Here is a 24,917-nt window from a genome sequence, read left to right on the forward strand (position 1 = left end):
AGAAGCTCGAAGCCGTCAAAGTGGCTTCGTCACTGGGGCTCCAGGGGCCGTCTGCGCCGATCGGGGCCCAATTACTGGCTACTGGTGGTTCGGAGGATGCGCCGACCGCGACCGTGTACCACGCCAATCTGGTAGCCGGCAGCAACACCTCCGTCGTGACAGCGGCGCTCCAGCAGCCCATACTAGCGGGTCTCAACTCGGCGGCACTGGCCAGCATGCAGGCCTCCGCGGAGGCCAACTCGCGGAATATAACGACCATGGAATGGCTCTACAAGAAGGAACCCTTGTTCACCCTCGCCCACTTCTGGCAACAGGTAAGTGCGCGGTGCGCCCGTGTTCCGCGGCTCGATATCCCCCACGGGGTTAGCCAGTCGGAGGCTGTTGATCTTCGCCCGGTCCGGCTGGCGAAGATGTCCCTCGCTGCGTGCACGTAGCTCCGCTGACGAGGATTAGTGCGGATAGGCCGGCTAGCCGGGTATTTTCGGTCACGCGAGACGCGACGTCATCGCGATCGTGCCGATCGAGTGTATTTTGTGTTACGAGACAGAGGGAACTCTCGGTGGGTGTGCGCTCGTTACGTTCTACGTGTATCCGGAAATGGGCCGCTCCGCGTTGGCATGGGGTGAGATAATCCCAGAGGGTTGCCGGAGGGTTCGACCGTGTCACGCGCTCGCTGCTAGCAGCGGCGTTTAAATCAGAAAATCTACTCGATGCGGGTAACACAGTCATTCGATACGTTGCCGGTGTTTACGCGATGGGGACGGGCCGCCGCGCGTAATTCGAAAGAAAAATACGTGCGTCGGGAGGCCCCAATTGCGTTACTCCGTTTAGAAACGGAGTCGTCGCTTGTCAATAACGTCTTGACCGATTGTTAATTAAATCGCGGATGGCGTGTGAAGAAAATGGCGAATACGCGCCGCCCTATCGACACGTTAAATATAGAGCCGGCGAAAAAAAAACCGATAAGGATGTTTAACATTGTTATATTTACTACTGGTAACGATGACTCGCGCGCGGGGTATCTGGTAGGAACTGCTAGTTAAGATTAGTTTCTTTTGCGCGACACGTCGTTACAGTTGCGCCGCAATTAAATGTAATCCGCTGTAAGACAAGGCAAATTTCTGTCTCGACGTCCACCAAGTCCCCGCGAATGTTCAAATTGACTGGAAAAATGTATACGGGTAATGTGGGCCGTGAAAGAAAGTGAAAGATTAATGTAAGATTGTAAATGACATTTCGGAGCATATAAGCGAGAAATATATTGCCGCGCGAAAACCGAGAATCGTATCGATAAGCTGAATTTTAATACAACGTTAGACGCGGCCGCACGACGTATCAATATTTTACTTACTAAAATAAGTCGGGAGAAATAAATTATTAACATTCGCGGGCTCTCTCTCGCATCTGCACCTCAAAATCGTGTACATTAGCGACTGTTACACATCGGATTTATCCAGCAACTGTCGCGCAACTTTACGTTTAAATTTTCGTGAAATTTACTTGCCGATAAATAAAAACGTTCCATCTGTCATATCGCTGACACTTGCGATTCTTAGAGCAAGCACACGGGTCTAATTGACAGGCGGAATATCGGAGCAGGTTAATTACAACGTGTGCTGTTTAAGAGCGTATTCCGCGAGTATTCGTCCGAAATGGTCCGTTTCGATAACCGTTGACGCATCAGTACGTAACATCGGGGACAGTTAATGAGGAAAAGTTAAATCACTGACAATATTGACGAGCAACGCGAGCTAGTGATATCCATTAACAGCGATGGTGATTTGCCGCGGGTCCCGTCATTGCAACTATTTGTGTCGTTGACTGCTGGTAAGAAAAAAAAAGTACGCGTCTGTCATTTCGCGAGGGGAAAATGAGAAGAAATTAAAAAGGATTTAACATGCCCGTGGTTGACGAATGTATAGCTGTCAGTGCGCCGCGTGATTTATAAGTCGCTCGTTCATTAAGATAATTTGTATGTTTGAAACGTTTTGTCAAACATCACGCTATCAAGTGGCGAGCCTGGGACGTATCTCGAAAATAGAACTGCACGTCAGTCTCAGCTCCGTAAATAATGTCCGCTGGTGGTAAATCTCGCACCGCAAAATCTTTCGGCACCTCGTCCGTAATTGCCCGTTGGTCAGATTCTCGGCCACTTGGCCGATTCTAGGGTCAAACGGGCGAAGGTGTGAGGGTGGCTAACGTCGAAGTTTCCCTAGTGCGGTACTTGGTGTTTGGAGGATAGTTTAGCGATTTGGGGATGGCGCGGCCGACTTGCGGCAAAGTGGCCGACATAGAAGGGGGGTTGTCGCTAGCTGATAAACGATAAAGCCCCACTGAAACGTGCCGATGTTAATGACTGGCCGCAGGAAATGCAAACGATTGTCGCATCCTTTGATTAGCGTTAACCGCCGGACAAAAAAGCAATCGGGCAGATGTCAATGAACGACTTTCCGTTAAATGCTCGATATTTTACCGGATGTTTCAATAATTTATAATTTATCGCGTCTTTTAAGCCGGTTAGAAAAGAAACTCAATATCCGGTTATTATCTATTAATAAGTGCAGTGTTAACTTTTAGATATTTTTTTTAATTACTAAATACACGGTGCGATACATGCGCGTGTTTGAACGTTATTTTGCTTTTCCAAGTCTTGTTTAGGTTTAACTGCTATTACTTGGTAGTAATGTTACAAAATGCAAGTTAACGAATTGATTACTGTTAGAAGCAGGTGTACAATGGACGAATGTAAATGTTAAGATCTTCTAACATGATAATTGAATTATTGCTAGGGAGGCACAACGCATTTTATTAGTTATTCTCTTTTAGCATGTAATAATGTTAAGGAACCATAATCGAACGTTGGCAACCCTCGCTCGTTATTACCCAACTACCGGTTTCCTATAAAATACACCCGCTTAATAACGCGCGAACTAGTACCGTACCGTCCTTCACCACGAGATTATGACCCGCGCGGCTCGGGACTATTAATGGTGCATAGTTTCATAATTATGTCTATTGATTAGGCTACGAGCTAATGACGTAGGCACGCCGTTCGTCTAACCTGGGAGAACCGAAGTTTCCTCGGATTAAATCTTTGCCAGGCCTTAAATATCAGTTAGCGACATCTTGCAGTTTTATATTCCACCGTGATTGAAGAAAGTATATAATTTGCAGAGAGAATTGAGCAAAATCAATGTACGATACAAAAGTCGGATTTTGTTGCAAGTAAGGTCCAACGATTGTTAATTGTTAAGGATATTTTTTCCGTTGTTTCCATAAATTTATTGTAACATTATTCATATTACGAAGTAACACTTAAATAAGAATAACGCCACCAAAAACGCTTCTCACCAAAGCGTAAATCGTGAAAGCAAATTAACTTTTCTCCCTCTCTTTCTCTCTGCGACGCGGTAGTTGAGCAGTGTGAATTCGTACTTTTAATTCGATGCGGTTTCTAAATCGGGTAAGGTTGCAAATGGCTTTTTAGAGGCATCATTAGATCGGAGCCATAACTGGTAACAAAAGGCGAAAGACTATGATAATAATAGAAATTATACGCCAGGCTTCTTTTCGACGAGTCTCCGAGAGCGGTTTCTTTCATGGCAATTCCATAAAGCGTCCGTATGACAAAACGCGCATCGGAATAAAGTACATTGCTCCGTCTGGCGACGCGCAGAAGATTGCAGCGCAATTTTCTGACTCGCGCACTATCGACGACAATCGAGCGAGTCTCCCAGCTCGTTAGCATGGTACATTTCTCGACATCATCATATTGACTTTCATATTGACGCTGATTCGTCATTATTGCGCAACATAACAAAAACTCGCATTACAAAAACGTAATATTTCCGCGAATTGTCCTCCCTCCCCCCCCCCCTCACCCCCTCCGTCGATCGCACTATTACTACTTCGAAATACTTTTGTGGTTGCAAGGAAGAATTTCGTCAAAAAAGCCATTTGTTTTTTATTTGCGCGCGAGTACAGTCCTCGGCAAACTTTTTTCGAAATGTTGTGAGCCGCAATGAAAGTTGAATCATCACAATTGGAGTGTTCCTCAAATGCAAACACTTACAAAATAACGTTAATAACTTGTGGCGTATATCGCTTTGTATACGTGGAAGTAATATCAGATAACGATTTTTGTGCCGCGGTCGTGTCCAACTGGTCGCGCGGGCATTTTTGCAAAATTAGGTCGTCGCGAATCCATCCTATTTCTATAAAACAAATCTGTAAAAAAATCGTTGCAACAATGTCTGCAATTTCGACACGAAATAGCAACTCTCAAGACCATGATTGAAAAAAACACTGCATTCAATTCTAGTGATCAAACTTTCTGTTCACCGAACGGAAATTGCATTGACATATGTGAATGTGTACGTAGCGAATATAACTTCCTTTAGATAAGCATGCATGAATGCTGACAAATACACATTGGCGTGCGGAGCAATAAAGGACGCTTTTGCGCAAAAAAAAAAACAAGTTTTCGCATGTCCGAATCTGCATTTGGCGCTTAACAAATTTAATTGTTATTAACCTCCTGTATACCTTTTTTGCCAAATTTACTTTTAAACGCGCGCACGACTTACGATGGCATTTCTGCTCGGGAGCATAATTTCCCGGAGGGAAAATAACTTCGATTGGCTGTTTACCGACATTGTTGCTGCCCCTCGTAGATAAACTTGATAAATAAAAGTTCCCTACCGCGCGCGGTCGCGAGCGCGCCGATCGCGAGCGCGCGAAAGGAAAAAGAAATACGATTTCTAAGTATCAGTTCCGGTCCGGCCCGGCAGCATCCGTGCGCGTGGAACGAGACCTCGGAGCGTACTCCCAATTAGGAGCGTGTCGGCAGTGAATGGACAAAAGTTTTGCCGTGGCTAGGCCCTCTCCTCGTCTGCGGCCCCCACTGCAATGACGGGGCATCCCCTCCGCCGGAGACGTTTCGCGGCTCCGCGCAACGCGGCGGTAAGGGGGAGGGGAATCCCCGACGAGGTTCCCGAAATCCCCAAGAGACGGCGACACTTATCGAGGCGCGTCGCACGCCGCGACATGAGTCACGCGGACGTGAGCGGGAACGGAAGACCGTGCGAGCGAGAGCAAGATAGAAAGAGGTAGATGTGCAAATGCGAGTGAATACGAGAAAGAGGGGGGGGGAGGAGAGAGAGAAAGAGAAAAAGGAAGTTGCACGAGTCAGACGTCAGAAAACGAAAGAGTGTCTCTGGCGCGCTTTTTCCATTTCTAAAGACGTATCGATTGCATCGCGCTTCGTTGCAAGACTTGACGAATTAGGAAATCCAATGATAGGCATGAATAGATTAAGCACTTTGAGATGCGCTAGAACACGGCATGCCGAATAGAAACATTATAATGCACGGAAATGAGAAAGTTAATTTTTTATCGCTCCTTTTCACGCAACGGATTAAGACTGTAACGATGCTTTAGGATATCTGAGTCTCATTAAAATGCAATATCGGGGGGGAGGGTGCTCTGGCGAAATTGTTAAATTGTTAAAAATACGTACGATATAACGCGCGTGCACGCTGAGATCGCGCGATGTAGGTAAATCACGAATGAATGTTTCATGTTGCTCGTAGGCTTCACTGCAATGCAATATATTTTGGATTTACGACGTGCAATATCATTAGCGCGGATTATCGTCACTCGTTAAAAATTAATTATAGTAATTAGATATCACTATTAATTAAAAAGAAATTAAAGCAGCCAGGTTTAACAGAGCGGCTCGGTTATAAACCTCCTCGGATATTAATTATGCTTAGTGAACACTCGATTTATTTATTTATCCACATTACTCAGCGTTAATCATGATTTACAGATAGCGCGAGATATCATGCCGAAATCATTTTAATAAAGTGAAATATTCAGTTTACTTTTTTTCCATTAACGATAACAAATATCGGTAATTAGCGGCGTAATATGAAATCTGGCGACATTTTCAATATCAGAATGCCGGGTGTCCCCGCATAAATATCTAAATTTATATCCCGGATACGCGTGTCATTTTATACGAAATTGTCACGAAAAAAAATCTTTCAATTTCCCGTCGTGCGGTTTGTTGCTGACACCCGGTCGGTTTGGCATCCGGCAAGGGCGGGCGAAAAATTGACGAGCCATTACAGTAATTGTCTTTTTCAATATGCCTTACTGATCAAACGTGGGCCGCGCGAATCGGGTGCGACTTCAAACACCGATGCATTCATACACAGGAGGGAGGGGGGGAGGGGGGGGAGGAGGGGCGCAATGACAGTAGGTACGTATACAAAAGGAGGACGAGAGCAAGAGAGGTCGACGAAGGAATCATTAGCGTGTTATACCGACACCGAGGTACTGTATGGTGCTGCGTGCCGGCCTCGAAATAGAATACAGGGGCTTATTTCGGATTCGCCGTCTCGTTGGTTTAGTCCAGGCCTGGTCTAGACCTACGTACTAGACCGAGGTTCGCTCGCTTTACGAGCTGCTAGTAAGCAACGTGGTCGGTTAGGCGCTGACTGTAAGCGAACGCAGGTGCACGCAGCCACGTATATATTTGCCATTCGCCTCCTTGCCTTATTAAAATACATAATGAACGAGCGGAACGGGGGGGCGGGAGCGTCCCTTCGGCCGTTTACCGCTCACTTTTCTGCCTCTCGATCGGTCTTCGCGAAACTAAAATGTCGCGTCGGAAAGTGCATTTGGGACAATGCGTGCAATTTGAATACAGCTGGCCGCTGTCGAAAGGATTTTCATCTCCGAGATAATATTGTATTAAGAACAATGGGGACGGCGCGGCGGAGGGGAAAAAGAGCCAATGATTGATCGTAAAAGCGAAGGAGGAAAAAAAAGTGGTTCCTTATCACGGCTCCTTCTGCGTATCTGCCCACGCCTGTAACCGTATCGAAGACACAACGATGGCCAGAAAGATAAAACGATAACGATCTGATGTTGCGAATAGGAATGCGAGTCATAATACGGCTGGGCGAGACCGCTCGCGTGTAGACATGGACGAGGAATTCCGTACGACCAACACGGGGGAGCCTAGGCAGCGAATAATCTCACGGGAAGAAACAAGACGCGCGCTGTCGCGGCAGTTTTGACCAAGTAATACGAAATAACGTTGAAAATCGCGTGAGATAAGACGGCGTACGATAATAATAACAAAGTTTACACGCGACGCGCGATCGTCGCCAGACAAACTGGTCCACTTGGTCACGAGGCGGGGGCGCGAGGTCTCCGTGGGGCATCGCGGCGGGGAGATTATTAATTTTCCGCGGGGTCGTTATTTCTGAAATCGGTGATTTAGCTGTCGGTGCCGGAGCCGAGCGCGGCCGCCTCGGCCAAACAGTGATTCACCCACACTCTAAAAATATCGAAATACACGCGTCGCGGGAGATACTCGCGCGCCGAGCCTCCACTAACTACCCGGGTGAAATGCCACGCGAGGGAGTACCGCCGCGATAACGACTCACGTAGGCAGTATTGGCGTTAAATTATTTTCCCGTCGATAGTTTATTCGATTGCCGAGATGATGGACGAGACAACGTGGCGGTCGCGCGCGGAATGCAACCAAGATTTTATACGTGCCGATAGCCGCGTATACGTTTACGTTGCCGTACGACATATATTTTCCACGATGGTCGCGCCGTAAAATGAAACGTTCGGTTCCCTTTTCCCCGTGCGAGATATCAATTACAAGCTTAAGGCAGATGTTATCGGCTTTAGGGCGACTTTATAAATAGACGACAAAATTTATATCGATCTCCTACGCGATTCATTGGCGTTAATGACTTTTACGTGTACCCATCTCTTAATTCCATTTGCGCATTTGCGCTCTACTTTGTATAAACGACGGAGGCAGAAGCGATCACGGAACCAGGAGTGTGTTCGCCTCCCCGCAGGCCTGGAAACGTCATTCTCTGTCGATTGACTGTAGTGAGCCGCCGGTGAAAGTGAGCACAAACGTTCACTTCGCGGGTCACCGAGTCTTAAATGTTCTGTATTCGATGTATTGATTGCACGTCGCAATTTAAAAACTAAGCAACGTTTTCATTATTGTCGCATTTTTTATTACGTCGCAACGTAATAGTTGGACAAGTTTCGCTATTACAGATTGCTAATTCGCAGGAGGCATTTTACATTCATTTTTCACAAGTTTCATAATTCGCCTTACAAAGCTCGAAATAAAAACTTTGTTGAACGATTTCAAAGTTCGCCGGAGTAAATCTTCTCACGAATACTTTTAGTGCTCGCGAGAAGAGTACGCGCGTGTATGTGTGTGCGTGTACCATTACACGAATCATCTAGCGCAACGTCGTCGCGATGTTCGAGCAAATATTTGCCGGGCTGTCTTACGGGCGTCAATAAGCCATTGACCGTTCCGGCGCATCCTCGTAAACAAGATCTTACAGAATGCACCAAGACAGAGAGGGAGAGAGAATACTCCTTGTGAAATCTAAGAGCGTATTTACAATCCGCGCGCTTCACGTTACACGGGCAGATAACACGTCTCGCCCCGTTTCATTCCGTATATTATATCTGCGTTTCGACTGCAGCAAAGCGCGATACCTCTTAATTACCGCGACACGACCCACGTGACCTGCACGACCCGGAGCCCCGAACCCCACGATTGCTCTCGCACGATTGCACCCACGCGCGTACTTCCACAATCGACTTCGAAGAGGTTCCCGGGGCGCGTCTCCGCGCACGGTCCCCGACCTGGACACGCCGAAACCATAAACCTGAGGGTTAGTGCTCGATACGGCGATTCGTACATGCTGTGTGTGTGTGTGTGTGGTCGAACAATACCTGGGTAGTAATTGCAAATTGGCACTGTAGACGCTTTCGTGTCTGCCGGCTGCTCGTTTAGCAATCTATACCGGGTGTCGCGTTCTTAAATTATCCTTTGTATGTGAGAAAATCAATTTCCATTTCAAGAATCTCGGTTCTATCGTACATGTGCCTTCGACTGTTTTATTTGTCACGACACTCTTCTAGGAATTTCTCCCCGAAGGGTGCGACGTAACCGAAAATGTCAATCACTGTAATTTGCGCGACCTCGCATGCTGCGTGCGTCAATGTTACCTGGAATTTACAGACTCGTTTGTTTTAAAAAAATTTTTTGTTCTTTTTGACAATTGTTTAGAAAAGTTACGCGAAACGCCGACGTGTTCGAACGGATCATCCTGTAACGTCGAACGTTGTACGTGTTGGTAGTGTCGCAAGTTGTCTGCGTCGCGTGTGCAACAGATGCGCCAGGCACGCGAGGCGCATACCTCCATGGGACATATGCGGGTCGCGAACTGCGAACCTTCGTGAGACTCGCGAGACCTGTACACGATAGCCGAAATATTTGGCAAACCCACTGGATTCCGAAATTCGAATCTTATGCTCTTTTAACCCGTGATGCCGCGCATAATAACTATACGCATACGTTGAGCGTGCATTGTCTCTGACGTCTGCTGAACAAGATGCAATTCCGATAATGGGTTTTTGGCCAAATTTAAATTCAAACGACGCTTGAATCGGTACGCCCTGCCGCTGATGCATTAATTCCATTAATCGTTGTCACTGCCCGTTGCCTCTTCCGGCGGAAAAGTGAGCTCTCTCTCCCGCAAAGATGCTCCGAATAAGCTAGCAGAGAGTTTCGAATGCCAGTCGTTATTGTGCTTCGGGACCTCCGGCGTCGAAAGAATTGCCACGAATGCAGGGACGGAGCATCCAGAATAGTGAAACGAGAATGAGACGAGCAATACAAGATAAACAAACTTCACGCATGTAGGAACGCAACGGCAGGCTGGACATAATAATTCCTTTTATCAATAGCACAGTAGTTTGCACTATATATTTTAATTTTTGTTTATGACAAATTATATAATTAGCGATTTTGCATAATGTTTCAATTTGTGATTGTTGTAGTAATTTCACAGTCTCTTGTCATCTTTTTTTGAATCCATCATCCGAATAACGAAAAGTTTAGCATTATCGTATATTTTTCTTGCATGGTAAAAGAGTTTCTGATTGATGATGATTCTTTCTCTCTACGTCCCTCTCTCTCCCTTCCTCCCCCTTTTCTCTCTCTCTCTCTCTCTCTCTGTTATCTTTTTTATTCCTCTTTGTCTCTTTCCCCCCTGCTTCTTCCCGCTTCCGAAAACTATTCAAAGGTCGCTTGGAGCAGTTCCAAAATTCCGAATCGCATGGGACGACATCGTGGCGATTCCTGCAGCGATTCGGGCTTAAGTGAATTCGGAGAGTGAGCCGTAAAGCGAGGCTAAATAAACTTTGGCCGCAAACGTATCTCGTATTCGGCCGCGTCTGATTTAAGGGAGCAATAACTGCGCGATCATTGCGCCTGGGCTAATTTACTCGGCGGATTCGATTTCGCGCCTCGCAAAAGTTTTCGCACCGTGTTCTGTTCAATATCCTAATAACATTCCGCACACAGGAATGGCAATTACCTCAAATCGATTTGTTAAGCGCGCGAATAATTGATTCATACTCAATAATCTCTGCCAATTTCACAGTTGTCTTTATCGTCGCAAACGTTTATTATACAAATACTTGAAAGTTGCGTTAAAAAAGTAAAAAGTTTCGAATTATGTCACACATCTTTACCAGTTTTATTATCATTTCTCTGCTCTGTACATTCTTTATAATAGAATGTTGTCAAAAGTGTTTAAGAATTTATATTATTTTTTGTTAAAAAGAAATTTATATTTTTCAATATTTACAAACTTAATAAAATCGCAGGAATAAAATAGAGGTGAAGGAACTAATTCAGGATTTAATGGCTCGACCGATCGAAATGAGCGACAGGGGTCCACGTGGGGAGGAACGGTGACTAATATCGGCGGTTTATTTACGCGCGCGGAATTTACGATCGCCGCGAAAAAATCCGACGTCTTATTCCTTCTTCCCGACGCCGACGTCACGATGGCAACGACGACGGAGGGCGTCGCAGGAGGGAGGCACCACGTCTGCGTTCTTGCACGCCTTCACATTGTCCGCTTACCGACGCAGGCGCGCGATGCACGCATGAATTTGCGTTCGACAATGTGCAATTATTGCAGACAGATAACCGGAGCTGCTTTACATGATTATTAGACGTGCGAAGTGGACGCGGACGAGCGGGTAAATGCGAGGGAGAAAGATGGTGGGTCAGGTGAAGACGAAAGAGAGAGAGAGGGGGGGGGGAGGGAGGGAGGGTGTGAGAGAGATAGGGAGAGAGAGAGAGAGGTGCTCGTCGCTGACTCGAGGAGTTCAGCGAGCGAGCAATTACCTGGGAAACATAATTTACGGGAGATTGCCATAACAGACGAATACAAGCGCTCGCGGAACAAGCGAACCTGTTACATGCCATATTTCCACCTCATTTCACTCGTACACCCTTAACCCTTAATTCATTTTTCTAAGTGGTGTATAATTAGCGAGGAACACACACACACACACACATACACATGCGCGCGCGCTATTACTCTATATTTTATTTTCCCCGCGATTACGTTTAATTAACATGCACGACGCCATATGTCCATTGAACGCTATTTCTACCCCACTCTATTATTAATTAATTAATTAATCATGTACGACCATAATATGCGATGCACCTGTGACTCCGTTTGGCAAATTTATCAGCGAAATGATACGGAACTCCTTTATTAAATCATTGATCAAATGAATATTAAAAATTTTTAAATACTTCTTATACACATAGACGTTAGCGGTCCCAGCTGCTAAGCTGAATGAGTATTTCATTAATCATCTCATCCGAATATTAACCATTCTATTTTGATCTGAAGTACGAGAAAAACTAAGCGCCGACGTTAAACATATTTTGTACGTTCTTTTTAAATCTTTAATTAACCATTACGTTTCCAAGTGCTGCGACACAGTGCTCGAACTGTAGTTAGATTTCCGACAATGCGCAGAAGATCACTTCCGTGACGTTGGGCGCGTTATGTATTTACCGGCGAGCAGTAAATCGTGTAAAACAACTGGGGCCTCGCGGAATACGCAATTGCGGATCCACAATTGAATACCCGAAACGAACGGTCGAACGGAAGAGCGTTTGATAAGCAGCCGGAAGTTGGTCGCGGGCAAACACCCAGCTTTCCTCTCGCCTCTGATAGCACGCCGGCGACAGCCGGCCGACACGGGCAACACGGTCCACTCGTTCTCCAACAAAATTGCCGCGGCAATTCGCAAGGATACATTCGCGATCGACTTTCCATAATGAAGCTAAATTTGGGGCTGCGCGGACGAAACGAATAAAATATGCGCGTTACTATTGACGTTGACCAGATTTAGAAATAAAATTAGCTCTCTGGAATCATTAATTTGTGTACGGTCTAATTTCGATTTATAGAAACGCGATTTGTTTTTTCTGCCCGCGGCGTTGGAATACTCGCGAGCATTTACTAAAAATGTTACATGCGCGCAGTACGTTTATTGTACCGACATAAAGTAGTATAATATATGGTTCTAATGTGCTCTGGAAAGATACCATTCAATTGTTTGGCCGGAGCAATTGATAGAATAAATTTATGATCGAGCATTGACATCGAGTGGATAGGGCAATCATATATCGAATCGCTTCGCGAAATGGTACAGGAGGCGCGGGGGCGGGGGAGCGATATAAAACAGGGTCGATGACTATCTGCACGGAAAAAAAAATGTAGCTGCATATGGACAACTAATATTTTTAGTTGTGATAGCTAAATATTTTGCTACGACAGCAAACCGTTTGCTGTCGTAGCAAAATATTTAGCTATCACAACTAAAAAATATTAGCTGTCCATATGCAGCTAAATTTTTTTTTCCGTGTGTTATTCGTCCCGACGTACGAAGGCGAGATGTATCGAATATCGCGTCATTCAAACGTGGACTCGCGCATATTGTGGACAATACACGGGATTTTGATTCGCGACGATCCTCGGGCGCGTGCGGACGTCTCTCGAGAGACTCGCCTCGGTCTCCTTCTGCCGAACGCGTTGCTGGAACGCGCCGCGCGCACACGTCAATGCGCGCAATGGTGGGGTCATTGTGGGCCGCTAATCATCGAGGTCGATTTGATCCTCTAGTGCAGGATCACGAGCCGGATCCGGTCATCGGTGGAAAAGGAAACCCGCTATCGACAATCGCCGGGCCCCAGCCGTCTCGTTTTATGCATGTAAATTCATCCGGACGTGACGTGGTGAGCGGCAGGTTTCGCGGCCGTGTGACAAGCTAAGGCCAGAGCCCCCGCCGATCGGCGTCCATAGTCGACACGACGACTGCGGCCCGCGGGACGGCTTTCGATCTCTCGCGTTCCTCGAGATTTTCCTCGCTCGCGCCGATGCTATGAAGCCGCGAGCAAACGATACGCTTCGCGTGAGTCAGTACGCGGGCAGATGTGCCAATGTCTTCTAGCATATAATTGAGTTTCGTCGGACAAACCTCTACACGCCAGCGAGATATTAACGTATTATTTTTGCGGCAATAGTCGCTTCTATTGGCCCGATGTAACACACAGAAATGATTTTTACTCAGCGTTTCTCGTCTGCAAATATGTTTTTCATTGAAAATAGCTTCGATACTTTTATCGCTGAAACTTGGATAACGTCATCAAAATTATTGACAATCTATATTTATTGTCTTATCTGGCAAAGCGCTATATAACGCATAGCATAAACGCCGACGCGCCGTTAATGGCGCGATGCGCGCAAACTGATGCAGATAACATTTTTTTCTTCATCCGCTCCAGCCGCGGTTTGACGATGGAATTAAATTATCATGCGCAATCACGTCACTATGCACTTGTCTAGGCGAACATATGTTCCGTATTGATGTAACTTATCTCCGCGCGAATATATTCGGGACGTTTCACGACTTTTCTTTACAAAAACCAGTACTCCCGGCTATGTACGAGTACACCTTCGATTGAACCTTTACAACTGTCATTATTACGCAAGGTAAACATAATTGGGAAGCACAATTCGGAATATTGAATCGCCAGTGATTAATTAACAATTAGGTTGAATAATCCCTCACGACTGCTTACAGTAAACTTCCTTTATTATAACACGGTGTTGTAATAAAGGAAGTTTCCTGTAGCCAGTTGTGTCTGATTATTCAACCTAATTGTTAATTAATCACGGGCGATTTAATATTCCAAATTTTGCTTAAACATAATTAATTGACAAAATAGATTTTTCTGCCCCCCCATTTTCTCTCTCTCTCTCTCTCTCTCTCTGTCCCGTATGTCCAATTAATCATTTTAAATGATTATTATGGACATGCAACAGAAATTAGCGCACGGAGCGATCGTACAGTATAGGCAAAAGTGCGCCGTTGTAGAGTTAACAATGACCATCTACTGGATTAAAGTTAAATCATTTAACTGGAAGTCGTATAATGTACTTTCGTGAGCGATAGGAGAGAATGTTAATTAATGGCCGCAAGTTGGCGCGACATCGGACTTGCGCTGCTGCAGGTGTAATACGCAAGTGCCTAATGTAGAGAACTTCGGCGAGACTGGGTATCGCAAGCAGACGGAGTCAGTTAGAATTGAAGGAACTTTTCGCCGAACGATAAACCGATTTGGCGAGCTGACGCTAGTTAGCCGGACACGAGACAGCCATATACGCGCCCGGCCCATTATCCTGTTTCAGACGCGACTGTAATTAAGCCTGTTTCCAAGGATTAGCGCGCGCGCGTGCACGTAGCGAAATGTCCTCTCGGGTGAGTTACCTTTCTTTTTGAAACCGCGGTTCCATTACGGTTCGGAATGACCGACCGTAACTCCGCAAACGCGTTCAGGTTGGCACAAGTTATTTGTAAAAATTGATCAACCGATGTGACACGGGATGAAGACGGTCCAACGCCTGATCGAGTTACTTGGAAAAACAATTTACAACGTTATCGAATTTTCTATAATCCTCGCGAAAACCGGTAAAAGTAATGAATCGTCCCGTTGTCAACTGATCAACTCCTGTGACACAGGGTAAAAAAGGCGGTCCAACGCTTGATCGATTTACTTGGAAAAACAATTATGCAACGTTGTCGAATTTTCTGTAATTTTCGCGAAAACATCGGTGTGAACAAAAATCGTCCGGTTGTCGGTTAAAAATAAATTTTACATCTGCAAGTGGCCGAGCGTAGTCGCACTTTACTCCGCGTTTGCGGCACTGGTACTCTCAGCGTGGCGAACAAGTGCATGGTGGTAAGGCGCGCTCGCACTCGGGGATCCCTTTTTTTCTAAATTGTATCTATTGGCTCGAAGCGATTGAAAGTAATTGAATGAAGCGGCCGGTTATTTACGAACGTTTAAGCGGAGCCAACTATCTGTCCATTCATTCGGTCTTGTCCCTTCATTCATTCATCATTCACTCTCGCCGGTGTACGGTCGTTGCATGTATAGCAGTAGTAAAGGCCCATTCAATTGATCGGTGATTGTCTAAATTATAAGATTGCCATACAATGGCTCTCATCTCGACCTATTGGGGTCCCGTTCGCCCGTTGCGTCACCACTTTAGGACCGGATCGTAAGCGCGATCGTATTAAAAGTGTATCTACGAAATCGGTCGATGACTCTCGCTCTCGATCGGCAGGGAGGATCCGCGCGCGATCGAGAGCCGAAAGTCACACTCGGTGATCGCGAGGAGCGTTTTACGCTCGAGTGTGCGGGGAAAGTCACGTTGCGGATACTCATTCATGGAAACCACTGGTCACCGTGCTGCACGGAGACAGGATTAACCGTCTGCTGTTGACAACACGATGACACGTGGGAAATCTAGGCAACGCTTGTGCGTGCGTGCACGTGTGCATTGGGTCTTTTCTTCCGGCATTTCAAAAACATTTAAATATAAAATGGCAATTGTATTTTTAACATTTCAATTATAACGCTGTTCCGGAAAACTTTTTCTCTCCCGAGGTTTACTTGTCTTGCGCGAGAGGTACTGGCGATTAAATCGTTACGACAGTAGCGTCGCGTATTAACGTAACTGTGTATTCTAAGGCAATATTGACGTTTCTACTGATTTTCCAAATACTGTCTAGTGTTTTTTTTTTACAAAAGAGGAAAACGTTGATGAAATTTATTTCAAGATTTAAAATAATTACTAATTGCCGAGTCGTCAATTATTTTTCGGCGTCACTAATCCGAGTGTACAGGGACTTGAATAATTCCGCGAATTTTAATAATAACGCGACAAACGGCGAAATAGATCTGCTGGGTTATCGTGACAATTGTTCGTTCTCGAGGTCGATGAACATTTTACCGAGACGAACGTCTTGGCGAGTCGACCGAGTGCCGTCTCGCAATTTTACGAGTTTGCTCGAGTTAGATCTTGCACTGCGATTTGTGAAAGCTTAATGCCGCCACTTCCCTTGCGCACTGGCGCTGTTTATGTCCCGCTAAGCGCTTTCCCTGATCGCGGTCTTCGAGGGGAAGGCGATTCGAGGAACGTTTTACCGAAAACGCCCCGGTACGCTACAAATTTCTACCGCATACCTGTCGCTTATCGTCGCGCCTATGATGGATGAGCACCCTTCATTAGTAACTTCCCGTTGGATGCGGTGTTAAAATATTTTCACTCCGAGTAAAGAAAAAACCGATGAAAAGCAGCGTTAAGTCGAGTGCATTTGCCTTCGATATTGTGCATGTATTAAAGACGAGCATAAATTATATTTGGAATAATGTTACGAAATTGTCAAATCGTTAATAAATCTTGCAAGATTTGATGGACGTACACACCACTATCGCGACTCGATAATCTTCTCCTATCTTTAGCGTGAACTTTTCGAATGAATATTTCAACTTGATCGAAAATACTGAAGAAAACGTGATAGTTGATCGCACTTCGGTATGCGGTCGCAATACACACACACACATATACATAGATGCATGAATTTGCGCGCCGTAATCGCTTTATCAGAATATTTCTGTTGCAGCAATCCATCGAGAATCGTAATAATTAATACAGCGACCTCGGCTGTATGCAATATTTATTGAGACACTAGTCGCGGGATCGCGCAACCGCGTTACAGCGCATCGAGCCTCATTTTTCCCCACGTTAAAACTCACCTGCGTCATCCGATCCGCAGATATGCGGTGCGTGATGCGAGATAAAGCATAGTTCGGCGTATCTTCGGGCGAATCGCCGGAGCATCGCGATGCAGACGCGGCGGTGTAAAATTTATCGCGGTATCGCGCAATCGCGCTTACGGCGCCCGTAGTTTCTTCTTTTTAACAAAGCAAACGCCGCATGCGATCACGTGATTCGCAGACATACTTACGTGCCCGCGAAAATTTATCGCGGCGCGATGGGCGTTACTTGCAAAATGCACCGGCAATCGATAACGACCGGCGGCATGCACGACGATCGTGTTATATCGAATTTCTGTCTTGCTTCGCGCGTATCGCAGAGGTCTATCTGGTTTCCGAACCAACGAATTCGTGCAAACTTTCGTTGCGCCTGGCGTACCGATCCTCGTGCATGCCAATTGGGTAAACAAATTTAATTTAGCTCCATTTACGGATGCCTACTTTATAATTGTATCGCGCCGGCTCTAAATCTCGTACGTCGTCAACATTTCGGACTCCGCGACGCGTCTTTACCATGGTGTAAAGATACCAGGCGAAACACGGCGCATGTAACCGATTTTTAGGGCAAATTGTTCATTGGTCCTTCCTGCATTCAATCGCAATTGAAGGTTTGAAGGTTGAGGCAAACTTCTGATTGGTCAATTCGGTACTTTGGACCACTTCTGATTGGTTGGCACTGCGCATCCACCAGGTTGCTTCACCTTGTATCTTTACACCATGGGCAAGTGTTCCACAATATATCATTTTTGTACACTTTTTTCCCTGTACCTATACATATTTATGAATAGCAAATGCACCATGGTCTTCACTATCGTTCGTTTCTTCGGAGATTTCAACCATATCTTCCGTTCGACCACGATCGCGCTTGCGCCAGCTCACTCGGTTGTCTCTCGAGTTCGCTTATCGAACGATTTCTTTAAGAGGAAATAAAACGAGAGGATGGCGGTCGACGAGTGCGGGCGTAAATACGTATACGCGAAATCTCTCGCTTATTCTCTCCTCCGACGCGACTGCTCGTGTAAACGCTCGTAAAGCAAAGCGATTTTCGAACACTTTGGTGTTCACCGAGTCTCTCCGCCTCCCCTCGCCGAAGTTATCTGTGCATCGGCGTGAGTATACACTAAGTACGCATAAGTACACCACTGAGCACACGCACACTCAAACACATACACGTGCAGCGGCGCGCAGGAGAAAGAGGCGGCCGGGTGCGTGCGTACGTAGGTACGTACAGTGCGCGCACCGCGTGCGCTCGCTCGCTCGCTCGCGCGTCCGTGTGTGCGTCCGTGCGCGCCTGTGCACGTGTACCCAGCAGAATCGAGTATTAAGCGGATACTTGCGTGCGGCCGTAAGTAGCTCTCGTTCCGACTCCCTCTGTGTGTATCCGCCCGCTCGCAGCACCGGCCCGCCTCGCGCGCCTCCGATTCTCCGCGGAAGTGTTGCATTGAGACCAATCGAATAGAAACTAATCCAATACGACCGCGCCGCGCCGCGCGAAACGTGTCGCGTTTGCTGCGCCCACGAGAGTTTCCGGATTCGCGTCGGGCTGGAGTTTTTAATGGGTCGGGATTGCGCGGCGCGTCCCGCGCGAGACCCCTATCGAGTTTCAAGCGGTTCTCCCAGAATGAGAGCAACGCGGGAGACCCGTCATTTGTCATGACTGATTTCGAATATTAAATAGTTTTATGATCGCACTTAAAATTAAACTCTTTGCTGAATTTGAAATGAAGCCAACGGCACGCGATACTATTTTTTCCACTGGGTTGCTTGCGAGAACCAATCAGAATTTAGGCATTAAGTCATCTGAAACTCTGCAACCTTATTGGTTCTCGTAAGCGATCCAGTAGGAAAAATAGTATCGCGCTGGCTTTAATCCTGATACGATATTGTAATCTATTTGCACCGTCAATTGCCCAAACTGCACCGGGCTGGCTGATGTTCAACGACTCCAGTTGAGGGGAAGTGCGCGACTTGTGCTATAACTGCAATTAGAGGTTTAAAGATTACGCCGCGCGATAACCATTAGACTTTCCTTGCGAAAGCGTTTCCCCCGACTTTGATTTCGATTCGCGGCCAGAATCGCCGCATCAAGCCGGAAAATCACACGGCGTACAAAGATGCGCGAAACTTTACGCCATCGCCTTTTACGAAATGCTTTCAATTAGAGCGCTTTCTAGTTGTAACTCATCGCAATTAGAATCAACGAAAATTACGTACGCGTTGCACGCTCGAGTCGCTCGTAATACACGCAGCCGAGTAGAGAATCGGTGTGCCGATTGCAACGATACGGTTTCTATCCGTAAACGTATCTACAAGGTGCGTGCGTTTGCCGCACGGATGTTTCGATATCGCGCCCGATACGATTTCAATAACTAATTTTCCTCGCCAGCCTTGAGTTTTCCTAACTAACAAATGTTTTATTTCAACTCAGTGTTTTAATTGACCACATCTGCATGGCATTTTTAATAATACAGAACATTTTTTGCGGAAAAATGTTACCTCGGCCAGGGTTTGAACCTGGATTTCCCTACTCTCTAGGCGGGCGCCTCACATGCCTCAGTGGTCGAATTGGTGAGACGCCCGCCTAGACAATAGGGAAGTCCAGTTCATTAACAACTTGAGTGTTTTTATTGACCATATCTGGTCCATTCTGGACCATTCATCTGGACCAATTCGACCACTGAGGCATGTGAATTGGTGAGACGCCCGCCTAGAGAGTAGGGAAGTCCAGGTTCAAACCCTGGCCGAGGTAATATTTTTCGCAAAAAATTTTCCGTATTATTACAAATGCCAGATATGGTCAATGAAAACACTCAAGTTATTAATTACTGCTGGCGACATGAAGAATATTCTTGTTAGTTTCGTAATTAAATCGTTCCACGGTAATAATTTTCATCGGGGCCTTTATTCGGACGTTCTGTCTTCGAGTTTACGCTCTCTTCAAAATTAGTGTTACACCGTTAACATATTTTTGCAAACAACTTGTGTGTAAGGTTTGTAATACAAACTTTCACACGGCAGTTTGTTGCGCAAGATCGCGTACTTAATATTTTACGAGGTTCTTCTATTCTTATCAATTAATTAGAGAAGTCATCTGCGGTCAGACTGGATCTCAGTAGCCTGATAATACTTTTGCGTGAAATTTTCCAAATCTTAGCAAGCCTTGAAACACAGTTTATTGATTGGAGCACAGTAAATTCATATCCTCAAATCGATAAATCCATTTAATATTTGACGCTTATAAGCTTCTGTTAAATTTAAATTTAAATGCTGCAAAGAATTTTTATTCTTAGAAAAAGTTTCACCGTCTCTTATTCTTATGAAAAGTTTCACCGCCGAAGGATTTTCCGCGCGCGCGAATTGACGAGTATGGGGTTATTAAGCAACGCTGCTCGCGCGTTTGTACTCCGCTTTTCCTCCCCCTTCGCCCGTCCATCCTCTCCGGCTTTCGTCGTGTTTCGCCGTAACGTGTTCCCCGTCTCAGTCGGCGATGCAAATGCGCTCGTAAAAGAGGCACGAACCGCTCCAGAGGACTCCACTCGAAGGAGCTAAAGGGAGCGACGGTGGGGCGAAGGGGGACGGAGGGCAGAGGAGGCGACCGGGTGTTGGTTACGCGCGAATTGCCGATACACACGTGCGATACGGCCGGTTGATATTTATACGACCTTGTACCGTCCGTTTCGGACGTGGACAATGGGCCACGCGGCGTCTCGTCGGGTCCCAACGTCCGTCAGATGGTGATAAGGGATATAAGTAACACCTGAACCGTGCTTCCGTTGCCGCGCGCTGCTGCACCAACCGGCGCGTTTCAATGCTAAATTCTCGATGTCGTCGCACCACGCGATTGCGTCGCGCCGGTACGAATTAATTCGGGGAAAACCAGAGGGTGTGCACACCTTGCGTACGCTTCCTCGAGAAACGGAGTCTCGGAGACCCGCCACCCCTCCCATTCGGCGCGCTAACGCGCTCGCGCACACGCGCTCGCCTTAAAAAGAAGATCACGGCGAGATACTAATTGTATTATTAATAATCCTAGCGGGTGCTCCAGCGTAATCCGAATCTATTTAAACTTTGCAATTTTCACATAGCTATTACAGAGAGCTCCTTCTTTCCCATTTCCAAGCGTAGATTAATTTGCAATCATCGTCAGCTCGTTATCATAATGCAACTCCGCCACGGCACGCTCGCAACGCGAACTTGGCGACCTTCGATACAATTAAGGCGCCACCGTTAGGCTCGGTCGGGCGACTTAAAAACAATCCGCGCCGTAAGAAAGCAACCCCCATTTTTCCTGCGGCGCACAATAAATCCCGTTAAGCGGCCGGATGCCGCTCGTTTTCGCGGCGTTTTCGCCTGCGCGGCGATGATCAGCGGCGCCACTCGGCGTGCACCGAAAGAGCACAAAAGCGTGGCTGCGCGAAAATAGCGGTAACTCCCCGGCATAATGTGATCCATGGTAGCGGATACGCCATTACGGTAATGCGCTCGCATCACGCGCCGCGTTTAGGTATATGCGTGACACGTATGCACGGTGCGCCATGGCCCACTGTCGCTCATCATAAAGGCCTCAAACAATGGTCTCTAACGGCCCCCCCGAGCGGACTCGTCGGCGACGACGGGGTGTTCGGCTAAACGGGAATCGGGAAGGATGTGTAACTTGGAGGAGGCGCTAATGGTTTTCTGGGCCGCGGATATAATTTCCTCTGTCGCGAGCGAATCTCGATTCTTTTCGGACGGCGGTCACTGTCTAACGATTTCCGCATTAATATTGACATTTCAGGGTAGTTGGACTAATCGCTGGGATAACGCAATTTGTTAATTTGTTAGAATAAACTCGTGGGAATTTGTTAAATAAATACGTACGCGTATAAATTATTATTACAGACTGTTGATACAGTTGGGGCATTTAGCGTATACATTTCTTCTCTCCGTTTCCGTCGTTGTGAGCGTTTTTTGTTAATCAAGTCCAATACTCGATAACGATTCAATTTTCTGATTGACAGCGTTTGGTTATCGCTGGCACGGCGCTTTCATTTATTTATATGCGTATATATCTCCGTGCGTGCGTGTCTGTGTGTAGCGAGCATTTGTGTATAAATTCCCCTGTGTGTACAACATCGGTGGATTACACCGATTTTTGCTGTTACGTCACTGCTGTTACACGACAGCCGTAGGACTGAAAATTGATAGCGCAGATTCTTACTGGAGGATCGTGTAAATTTGAAATAAGGCGCAAAACGAGTACGACGCCGCGCAGAGATGAGGGATACATTTGTTTGGTTAATTTTCACTGGCATGCGGCCTCCCCGCGCGCATGCGATCATTAGACGGACCTCTCGCGCGTGTAATCGTGTCGACGTGTCGTAATTACGCTCGAGACGGATACGCGTCTTTTATTAAAAAGCCCACGGAGCCTCTCTTGCACGCGCGCGAAACACGTTAACTGAATTACCGAGGGCAAGCTCGTTCGATAAACTAGACAATACCTTCCACGATTGACGAAACCGGTACCGATCGGAGTCTGCGATCGCAATTTTAATTCAGCGTGTATATTGATACGAACAATTTCGATACAAGTATCATACGACAGATTTATTGATTGACCGTGGTATGCAGGTCTTATAGAAGTTTTCTTACTATTTGACTTATTCTTACAGAATTCTTAAGTTTAGAACAATCTTTAGTATTTATAAAAAATAGCTAAATTTATTGTAAATAGATTGCTATAAAAGTTTAGCATAGTCTTTAGTATTTTATAAGAATTGCTAATTTATTGTAAATATAAGTGATTAGTGTACGACAGTAGAAATCGTGTATTGGAGGTGTTAGATAAGTGAAGATAAGAAAGGGGAAGGAGGTTGCGTATTGACCGTGTACACTATCGTATAACGTCATCCGAGCTTAGTCTTAATGACTTTCGGGTCCACCTCTCTCCTCCTCTCTCTTTCTCTCTCCCCCTTCCTCTCTGCCTCTCTCTCTCTCTCGCACGCGCGAGAGAGAGAGAGAGAGGGGGGGGGGGAGCGTTTCCGGCGGTATATGGGCGTCGCGGCGCGTCTTATCTTAACGACGCCCGATCGGGGATCCGCTCTTCTTGTTTCTTCAGCTTCCGAAACGCATAAAACCGGTACGACGCGGGGAGACGGAACGGGGTGAGGGGTTTGTCGCCCCTCGATCGGAGGGGGACGCGAGAACGAGACGATGGGAAAGGAATAGAGAGGAAAGAGGAGAGAGAAAGAGAAAGAGAGGGGGAGAGAGAGAGAGAGAGAGAGAGAGACTGCCGACCTAGTCCGAACCATCAAGGAAGCTCGAAATAACACGCGATGAGGCGAATAGCACGTGTAGCCATTCATTTCAATCGCAGTACTTCCAGATACAATGTCTCTCGGGCGGCAGATATTATACGAGCGAGCAGCGGTCCGCTTCCGGTTGTAAACGAGTGACTCGAGGAAGGCGGACAAAGGAGGCGGGTCCCTCATTCAAAAGGGATTAAATAAATTCGCAATTGAACGTACTGGAAATACGCTGGGTAAATGGCGTCTACATATCTGGATTACAATGTTGGACGACAGTAATTGATATCGCTGCCTGTCCCATCTTGTTCGTAGAGAGTATCCCGTTGACGACTTAGATCTTCCGCGCGAAGCACGTGCGAGACTTTCCAGGGAAACGCAAACACGTGTGTACGCACGGCCCTCTTGTTATTAATCGTCGCTGCGTACTTGATATGTATATAGAAGAAATATTTTGACATTTCGCTCGGGAATCCTGGCTTAACCGTCAACCATTACGGTGGAAGAGATCCAACTACATGTAGTGGTTGAGAGTAGAATATCTTATTAATAACGCGTTAAACCAATATATTTTCTGCATACGTCCGATGATGTAAGTGCGAGCAATTTAAAGGTCCTCCTCGATTCACTTTACATGATTTACCACGATCGAGTGATACCTGCGCTTGCAACGTATTTTCGAAGAAACCGGTACTGCCTATCAAGTGTAGATTCTGTGTTGGATTTCACCTTTACTGGCTAGGTATAGGCAGAGCTTGAGAACCGTGGTGTGCCTTCCATGGTGCCTGCGTCCCCTCCTCTCTCTTTCTCTCTCTCTCTTTCGCAGTAATCACAATTTAACAGCTATCGCGGGCCACACGAATTCGACAATCCGTCCAATCGTCGCGTTTGCGATCGAAGGGCTGGTCTTTTTCCCGTAGGACCCGAAGAGGGGAAGACCGTGGGGGGAACCCAGGGGTGCCCCACGGTGCCCCACGCCTAATTTTAACGACACCCGATATGCAGATCGGCGCGACTGGGTCTATGCAAATCGCGGCGAACATGCGCGAGGATACCGGGCGCGTAACGACGATGAGGAAGAGCGGCATTGAAAAAGAGAATTGGTCCCCCGAAACTGGTTCCACCCGAGATCGCGCGAGAGCCTCTTTCTCTCTCTCTCTCCTTCCCTTCGCATACGCGCGTATTTATATGCGTATTATACACGAATGTGGGCTACCCGATAATATATCGGCTCCTTCGCCTCTCGCGTTTTATGTTTTACGAATCGGCCCTTTGTATTATTGTATTACTCGCTCACGGGGGTAAAAGGTTCGCGCGCTAATACGAACGCATACCTAATGCCCGCTTTCACGGCGCCGAGTGTGCGTGCGGCCACCGCGATGCCGATGGCCCCGGAGACGACGAGAGGCCTCTGGCGCGCGTGTGAAAGCCCAGAACGGAATGCGAAGAGGGTTCTTACCGGCGCGCTTTAAACGACGAATCAATTCGATTCTCATGTTTCGCGCTATTCCACAAACGGAAGCGCGCGTCGACGACTCTTTTTAATTGGAGCGCCTAAT

The 24,917-nt window shown here is 46.7% G+C and overlaps 1 protein-coding gene across 5 annotated transcripts in view; it reads left to right on the forward strand.

Annotated features, from left to right (window-relative positions):
* Positions 1-209: 209 nt before the first annotated feature.
* The window catches only part of LOC105564947 (homeobox protein cut), a 136,976-nt gene continuing 112,268 nt past the window's right edge, over positions 210-24,917 (forward strand). For all 5 annotated transcript variants that reach the window (XM_012017732.1, XM_012017734.1, XM_012017735.1 and 2 more), the window contains exon 1: positions 210-314. In XM_012017732.1, the coding sequence (XP_011873122.1) occupies positions 216-314 (99 nt within the window). In that variant the 5' untranslated portion in view covers positions 210-215. The remainder of the gene's footprint in view (positions 315-24,917) is intronic.

The sequence above is a fragment of the Vollenhovia emeryi genome, unplaced genomic scaffold, assembly GCF_000949405.1.
Source record: "Vollenhovia emeryi isolate VEMERY1.0 unplaced genomic scaffold, V.emery_V1.0 DF939157.1, whole genome shotgun sequence".
NCBI lineage: Eukaryota > Metazoa > Arthropoda > Insecta > Hymenoptera > Formicidae > Vollenhovia > Vollenhovia emeryi.